At 67.7% G+C, this 8,709-nt stretch overlaps 1 protein-coding gene across 1 annotated transcript; it reads left to right on the forward strand.

Moving 5' to 3' along the window:
- Positions 1 to 1,927: 1,927 nt before the first annotated feature.
- On the forward strand, positions 1,928 to 5,460 carry NKX1-1 (NK1 homeobox 1). Its single transcript, XM_060089559.1, has 2 exons — positions 1,928 to 2,369; positions 4,607 to 5,460. The coding sequence occupies exons 1-2, from the start codon at positions 1,928 to 1,930 to the stop codon at positions 5,458 to 5,460; spliced, it is 1,296 nt and encodes a 431-aa protein (XP_059945542.1).
- The last annotated feature ends 3,249 nt before the right edge of the window (positions 5,461 to 8,709 follow it).

Here is an 8,709-nt window from a genome sequence, read left to right on the forward strand (position 1 = left end):
ATTTATGAGCCACAAGCTCCACACGGTGTGCCCGGGTGCTCATGAATGGATTTGCGCTCGTGTGTGGCACGTGCTGGAGAATGCGTGTTTGTGTGAGTGCGTGTGAATGCGTGTGCACATCTATATTCAAACTTTGCTGGGGGAGGGGTGGAGAGAGCCTAAGAGTCCCTCCAGGAAGGTGGGGGTGGGAAGGAGATAATTACCTCTCTGTGATGAGAGATTATCCACCCTCCTTCCCCCAGAGGTGATTTATAATTTAAAGATAAAGAATAATCAAGTCCTGGCAAGGAAGGACACAGTGTTGTGGGTCTGATTAGAATCTCGGGACCAACCAGCACGTGGGGGGGGGAACCGGCTGGGGGAGGGGAGGTCTTGCCTGCCCCCCCGCCGCCCCCTCCCCCCGCCTCCTCGAGGCTAAGCATGTCCGAGCTTGGCCCAAATTACAGCCAATCGGTCCCCCATTATTTCTCCCAACTTTTAATTTCTGCTTCCAAAGGATCATTGCCCGCGGTAATTGCAAAGGACCCGTCCTTGTGCGCAGAGCAGGCTCCGGGGACCGCAGTGTGAGGCGGCGCACACCGCTCGTGCACACGCCCGCGCGCACACAGCCGCACACCCTGAAGACACTCGCAAGCGCACTCCCACTGCCGGCTCCCGCCTGGGTCCCGCGGTCGGCCGGTGTGCCCGTTGGCGGGCGCAGTGCAGAGGGAACAGCGGCGGTTCCGCCCTCGGACGGCAGCCGGTCCCTCCACCCCGAGGGCCAGGGCCCTGGGGTGCAAACCTCGCCGCTGTAGACAAATGTACACACATAAAGATCCGGACCGAAGGACTTATTTCTCCGGGCGTGGGAAGGGGGAGTTTGCTGCGACGTTTCTCCTTCCTTGAGGCTATCGATTTCTGTGTAGGCCTCCTGCCGTCTGTACGATTTTTTCGGTCCCCATTTTGGGGGGGGGCGGGGACAGGAGGGCCCTCCAGCCGTCCCCATTTTCGATTCCACGTCTAATGAGCGACCCTGGGGGCCGCAGGCCCCGCCCCCGGCGGGGACTCGAGGCCAGGCCCTAATTTGACGACGCGAAGAGGGCGGGGGCGGGAGGGGACAGAGGGCCGGAGACCCTGAGCGAGGGAGACCCCGAGACACGAGAGGAGACCTTGAGCGGAGCGACGGAGAGAGGCAGGACCGAGGTCCACGGAACGCCTGGGAGGGGGCTTACGACGCGGCGAAGACCCCGAGAGTCGGCCCGCGAGGACCCCACTCCTCGCCCCAGCCGCCGAGGGGCGCCGAAGCCTCGGGAGCCGCCAGGGCGCCAGGGCCCCGAGCGCCGGGAGCCGGGGGAAAGGCCGGCCGGCCGCCGGGATGCCCCAGCCAACTCTTAAGTCGCGCCCGGGGACCTCCGCGGCCCGTCCGCAGACGGATCCCGCAATTATTTAAAAGCCGGGGCTGTCCCCCCACCCCTCCGCCCAGGAGGCCGGCGCGCCGTTTCCGGACCAGCGGAGGCGCAGCGGCACGCCGCGAACCGCGACAGCCGCTCGCGGACCGCACTCCGGCTCCGGGCTGTAGGTCTGTCGTTCGGGCCCGGGGCGCAGTCCGTGTGTCCCGCGCGGGACCCGCCTCCTCCGCCCGGGACCCTTCTCAGCCAATTAGGCGCGCGCGCTAACGAGGGCGGCGGAGCCCGCGGCAGCCTGCGGGCGCACGTGTGTGCGGCGAGTGGGCGCGTGGGCGCCGCCGGCGGGGCCGCCATAAATGAGCGGGCCGGGCGCGGCGGGCTCCTGAGCCGGCGGCGGCGGCGCCAGGCAGCACCGGCCGAGCGCGGGGCGGCACGGGGAGCGAGCCGAGCCACGGCCGCGGCCGCCGGCGCGAGACCGTGCGCCGGGGATGGGAGCCCAGTAGCCGGAGGGGCCCGAGCGGCCGGAGCGGCGGGAGGCCGGCATGAGCGCGAGCGGCCCGGCGGCTACCGGGGACGGCCCCGCGCTGCCGCCGCCGCCCGGGCCCAGTCCGGGGTCCGCACCGCCCGAGCCCGCCGCCGCCGCCCGGGACGCCATGGACGGGCGCGCTGAGGTGCCCGCCTTCCCGCGGGCCGGAGCCCCGCCGCTCGCCGCCAGCGACACGGTGCCCGCGGCGCCCGAGGGGGCTGGGGCGGCCCGGCCCGGCCCGCCGCCGCGCCCCACCTCCTTCTCGGTGCTGGACATCCTGGACCCCAACAAGTTCAACAGCAGAAGACGCCGCTGTGTGCTGCTGGGCCCCGTGGCGCCCGCGGCGTGCGCCCCGGCCCCCGCCGCCCCGGGACGCCCGCCGCGCTCAGAGGAGCTGGAGCGCCGTGCCCTCGCCGCCGCCGGAGGAGCTGGAGCCGGTACCGGAGCTGAGCCGCCGCGTAAGTAGGGCACGGCCGGCGCCGGGTCGCGGGGGTAGAGGAACGGGCCGCATCTACGCGTTTGCGCTCCCGGGACCCCTCGGCGAACCTGACCGGCCCGGCGCCAAGGCTCGGTGGAAAGTTCGCAGCGCGCGGGGCCCGCACCAGCCCATCCGCCGCCTGCGTCCGACCCGGACTCCAGGGCCCGCACCGCCCGGTGCCTCCCGGGATGCCTCCCCCAGGCCGGGCCCAGGGCTACGGACTGCATGGCCGGCCCAGGTTTGGCCACCGCGCACCCCCGGCATTGGAGGGCAGTAGGTGGCAGAGGAGGGGGAGTCGTGCGCGGCGGCTAGCCCGTGACCTCCCCACTCCCACCGCAGCCTCCGGAGACCTCCCTCCCTCCATTCTTTTATTTCCTTTTTTTTTCCGTTCTCTGTCTCTTTCTCTTTTTTTTTTTTTTTTGGACAAATCAGACTAATTGTGACAAAACACTGGTTATCTCTGGAAAAACAATTAAATCCCTTCGATTACAGTTAAGGGGAAATGTGCTTAGCGGCGGAAAGCGGCCGGTAATGGGGCGGCCCGCAACCCCGGCCTGGTCGATATCCCATTACGGCTGCATGCATATCTCTTTCAAGCACCTTGCAAACTCCCCCCGAACATCTAAATTATAGGGTCAAAATTCGGATAATTACTCGATTAAAACCTATTACACTTATTAGGGGCCGCTATTGATCGAGAATTGCATTCGACCGGCTCCTGATTGCTTTTGGTGCCCCCTCCACCGGCCCTCCTCCCTCCAACTTCCTGGGCCCTCTGCCCCGCGGGGAGAGGCACGCAGGGGCGGCAGGGCTCGGGTGGGCCTTTTCAGGCGAGGGGCCTCCCAGCACCTGCACTGGGCTTCCTCCCGGTTGGGCGGAGATGAAGGAGGAACAATCTCGGGAAGGCTGGAGGGGAGCCCCTCAGGCTTTCGGCCTGGCCAGGGTTCTGGGAGTTTCCACTCGGAGCCTTCATCAAATGGGGAAGACATCCCAGTCGGAAGGCCCAGTTTCTTGGTAGTTTAGGGAGGGAGCTGGGTCAGGGCCCCTACTTCCTCAGCCCACCCCAGGACAGAGCAGGAGCTGGATGGCAAAGTGCTGTCAGGGTCACCTGGGGGACCGTCTCTCCTCCTGCTAAGGGGTATGGGTGGGGGCCAGGATATCTGCCCTGCCGGCCTCCGCGCAGCCCGTGGTCACCCTGGAGGAATCTTCCAGGACTGAATTTGTCCCTTATTCTCCAGTTCTCCGTGCCAACCTGACCGGGGCCTGGTGCCCGACGGGGCGGCATGGTGTTGGGCGCCTGCCCTGGCTTCTCTCCTGGTTGTATGACCACCTGTGGGAGCAGGGGCTGCATACAAACACCCCTCCCCTCCCTGCCACCCCTGCCAGGCTCTGACCAGGACAGATGCTTTCTTCCAAATTTCTGAGATTCAGATTGCAGCCACCGCACGGGCCTCTGCTTGGAGGGTCCGGAGCTGCTGCTCAGACTTGACCTAGTGGGGACTCCCATCCCGGCTGGTCTCAGCACTGACTGCTCTAGACCCCCACTGCCCAGGCCAGGCCCTCCTGGTCGGGACCAGCCTGGACCTGCTGGGGTCTCAGCCGAGGGGCCAAGGGTGGCCAAGTTCCAGGGCCACAAGTCTTGAGGTAGGGATGGATCCAGGGCAACTTTTTTGGTCCCCGGAAATCGCCTCCCCACAGCGGGCTCCAACCTCACCCCAGGACTCTGGCCCAGCCCACTCTTAAATGCCCAGTAATTGGCTGGCTCTGTTGGAGCCTTGTGGTAATTGGAGGGTAATGTACGCTGAAATAAATTAAATGGCCGTTAACTAGTTTGTACATTACGCAAAATGAGTTTAATTAAGTTTGTATCTGCCCCATGGATCGATGGGATCTTTCCCTCCGCCATAAGCCCTGCGGCCCCGTCCTGCCCTGCTGGGGCAAAGGCACAGGGCTCGGGAGATGGCGGGAAGGGGGGCCTCTGGCGAGAAGGAATGCACAGGGGACGGAGAGAGAAAGCGCGGGAGGGTGAGAAGGAAAGGAGGGGAGAGGGCAGGGAAACGAATGCGCTAAGGGGAAAGGGAGGCAAGAAGAGAAGCAACGCAACAGGAAAAGGGATTCGTTAAGGGGAGCAGGGCGCCGGAGGGGCGAGCGAGCGGAAGGGAGGGCGCCGGGTCCTAACTGTGCTGTCCTCCCTCCCCGTCCCGTCCCCGCCCGCAGACGCTGGCGACCCCTGCAAGGCGGACGAGGCCGAGGCCAACGGCTACAGCAGCGGCGGTGGCCGCAGCCCGAGCGCGGACAGCGGGGACGAGGCGCCCGACGACGAGGACGAGGACGAGGCGCCCGAGGCGGGGGCGGCGCACGGCGCGGAGGCGCGGGGAGGCGGCAGCGGCCTCGGGGCCCGCGGGTCGGGCTGCCAGGGCGAGGCCGAGGCGCCCCCAGGCGCTGTCGATGAGGCCGCTGTCCCCGGCCCCCGTGGGAATTCTCCGGGAGCCCCGGGCCCGCCGGGAGCCTCGGCGGCGCCCGGGGACGCGGGGACGACCCCGCAGGGCGCGGCGACGGCGACGAAGCCCAAGCGGAAGCGCACGGGCTCCGACTCCAAGTCCGGGAAGCCGCGGCGCGCGCGCACCGCCTTCACCTACGAGCAGCTCGTGGCGCTGGAGAACAAGTTCAAGGCGACGCGCTACCTGTCGGTGTGCGAGCGCCTCAACCTGGCGCTGTCGTTGAGCCTCACCGAGACGCAGGTGAAGATCTGGTTCCAGAACCGCCGCACCAAGTGGAAGAAGCAGAACCCGGGCGCCGATACCAGTGCGCCGACCGGCGGCGGAGGGGCACCGGGGCCGGGCTCCGGGCCGGGCGCGGGGCTGCCCGGTGGCCTCAGCCCGCTCAGCCCGTCGCCGCCCATGGGCGCGCCGATCGCCATGCACGGCCCGGCCGGGTACCCGGCGCACGGCCCCGGCGGCCTGGTGTGCGCCGCGCAGCTGCCCTTCCTGTCGAGCCCGGCGGTGCTGTCGCCCTTCGTGCTGGGCTCGCAGACCTACGGCGCTCCCGCCTTCTACGCGCCGCACCTCTGAGCACGGCCTCGGGACAGGACGGGACGCCGGGCGGGGCAGCCCCACGCGGCCCTCGCGCCCCTGAGGCCGCGCCCAGGACCCGAGGGCGCCCGCCGGTCGGCCCTTTTGTAAGGCTGCGGTCGCTGACTCTGTATATAGCCGATTGCTACAGAAGAGTTTTAAGTTTATAAACTACTGTCCGCGCGCGTCGGGGCCGAGCCCGGCCCTCTGGGAAGCACTTTGCCGAACTCTACTCAATCAATAAACCGCAGGAGGCCGCGCCCAAGCCCCTCAGGCTCCCGCGTCGCCCGCGCCCCGTCGTCCTCGCCGCCCTTCGGTGGGGATTTCGGCGTGACCGAGGCGCTCCGGGGTGCTCGGCCCGGCGCGGGCCTTGGGCCCCAGTTTCCCCGCCGCCCGGCGTCCCGTGGCCAAGCTCGCCCCATCCTGCGTCGCCCGGGTACCCGCACGCGCTTGGGAACAGGCGCGCGGCCTCGGTGCTGTGTGCGCTGAGGCTCCGGTCCAGGAGTGAGTCCCAGGTCCCTGCTCTTTCCCTTCCCCTTCCCCCTTCTTCGCCCGGGGCGCTTGGGGGTGAGGGAAGCCCAGCGGGACAGTGCCCGCGCGGTGGAGCCTGAGGGCAGCGCTCGCGCTGGGCGCCGACCCTGCCCCCGCCCCAATGCGCATCCACGCGGCCTTCCCCGAGCACCAGGCCGGCCCAAGGAGGAGGGGGCTCCAGCCGCTTCCCAATGGAGGAAAGCTGGGGCTGGCCGGGATGGAGCAACCTGCCCAACGGCGCCTGAGCCGGACCCCGAGCCCGGCCCGCGGGAGTCCGGCGCGGCCACCTCTCCTCCAACATCCTGCAGCCCGGCCCTGGGCACGGTCCCCACGCGGGCTCCTGGAGCCCTGGGGAGCGAGGGGAGGCAAGAGGCGGCGGCGCCTGGGCCGGGTGGCCGACTCGAGGCGAGAGCCGAGGCTCGGGGACGCGGGCACTGCCGCGCGGTGAGGGGGTCCCCGCCGCAGCCCCGTCGGCACTCAAGGTGGGTGTCCACTGTCGCTGGACGCCAGCGCGGTGAAGCCGTGCGTCTGCCCCGCCCCGTGGCTGCTCCGCGGCCGAGCCCTGCGCCCGCAGAGGGGACATCCCGCTCCGTGTGCGACTAGCGAACTCTCAGAGGGACTCTTCCCTGCGCTGTTCAGCCCATCACCCACCACCGTGGGCAGGGTTGGGGAGAAGGACGACACTGCGGCGTGTGAGTGACAGCCACCGCCGTCCAGGCCCAAGTCCGGGAAGCCGCGGCGCGCACGCACCGCCTTCACCTACGAGAGGGCGCCCCCCGTTGTCCTCTCCATCACCAGTGGGCAAAGGGTGGGGGAGAAGCAGCCCCCGACCACCGCGCAGCGGGGAGGGGCGGAGGCAGCTGGACCCGCCCTGCCCACTGCTGCAGCACCCGCCGCCTGGCCCTCTGGCCTCCCGCAGGCGGCTCCACCCCTGCCTCAGACGCGAGTGTCCCCCCCCCCCCCCCCCCCGCCCATGCAACACTCCGCCTCTGCCCTCCCCGTCAGCTCGGGGCTGGTGCTGCTGAAATTCTCGGAGTATCCTCGCTCCTGGTGGTTAGCCGCCATCCGAATCCTCCACCCAACCTGCGGGCAGCCGGAATGTCCCCGAATCCAACTGGCCGGGGTGCAGAAGGGTGAGGACACCCCTGGTTTCACTGCTGAGGCCTGGGCCTCCAGGGTGTAGACAGCTGACAGAGCAGCCCCAGAAAGCTCCAGAAGGTTCCAGAAGGCTCTTGGCCTCAAATCATCAGCATTACTGTGCACTTAGCCCAAACAGGATGCCAGGGGGCTGCCAAGCAAGAAGCCACAGCCTCCACTTCCAGGAGCTGGGGGGAGAGGCCAGAGGAGGGCAAACCATCAGGACCTTGCAGGAGCTGGACCTGTCCCTCAGGGGTCCCCTGCCTCCCCTAAGCCCACCTTGCTGGGCCGGAACCTGCTGGAACAGAGGGAGAGGTCAGGGAAGACCAGTGCCCCCGACCCTCCATGAGGCCTGGCCCTGCAGCGTTGTCCACGGTGGGGCAGGAGGGGAGGAAGAGGGAGGGAGTTTCAGACTCGAGACGACAGCTCCAGCCTCCTTCCTCTCCCCATCCCACATCCTGCCCTCACTCACCAAGGTCGCCCAGAAACAAGGCAGCCACACCGCTGGACCCTTCAACATCAGTAAACCATGGCTCAGGACACCGGTGCAGGGGGGCGTTGGAAGCCATGAGGCAGGGAATCAACGCCCCCCACCCGCCCGGCTCCACCTCTGGGATCGCAGACTCAGCCCTGAGCTGATACCACAGCCGTGATTGGCCCACAGGCTAGGCATACACTGGGCTGCTCTGAGCACCTGTGCAGGCCCTGCTGTGGGAGCGGGGACAGCTCCCTTTCACTTCCCTGGGCCCCTCCAGTCTCTTTGGTGCATGCCTACCATGTGCTGGGCCCTGTGTCAGCCCATCTGAGCCTCCCCACACCCGAGTGGCATCCGAGCTGCGGGTATCTGCACATGGTCACATGGGAAGAAACAGGCCCTGGCCCCGGCCTGGGTGCCCTTGCCCCTCCTGGAGGTGCCCACAGGCCCAGCTCCCACCCCAGCCCTCCCACTCACTCTCCTATCAGGTGCTCAGAATCCGCCACGGACCTGGGTAACTTGGGGGTGCAGGCTCCTCTGGCTGCTTCCCCAGGGACCCTCCAGCTGGCCCTACCACCCTTGCTCCCAATAGGCTATGGGGGGCCCCTGCCTGCCCAGTTCTCAGCCTGGGGTTCCTGAGCTGGAAGCAGAGGGGAGTGGCGGCCCTGCTGGTACCTGATCCCTGTCCCCGCCATGGTCCCACTTTGTTGTCAGTGCCATGAGGACTGGCACAGCCCCAGGATCTTCATGTGCTCTGGGAAGGCCCTCCTCCAGCCCCTCGGACCAGCCCTGGCCCCAGACAGCATACACCCCCAATCCCAGAATGGTACTCAAGTAGTTTCCATCATGTGGAAGGAGCAAGCAAGACACAGGCCCTGTAGGGATGAGCCTGGACAAGCACAGGCACCCGGAGCCCGCCCTGGGGGGCTCCCCTCCCCACACTGCCCCCCAGTCTCCTGCCCAGGGACTGCTGAGCCCCACCCTCCTCCCCTGCTTGTGCCCAGCCCACAGCTGGCTGGCTGTGGTCCCTTGCTGTGTGTTAGGCTTTGGTTGCATGAAAGAGAAAAACTGAATGAACAGAAGTTGAAAGGAGATTGTTTATTTTC

This window comes from Mesoplodon densirostris, chromosome 1, assembly GCF_025265405.1.
Source record: "Mesoplodon densirostris isolate mMesDen1 chromosome 1, mMesDen1 primary haplotype, whole genome shotgun sequence".
In the NCBI taxonomy this organism is placed as follows: domain Eukaryota; kingdom Metazoa; phylum Chordata; class Mammalia; order Artiodactyla; family Ziphiidae; genus Mesoplodon; species Mesoplodon densirostris.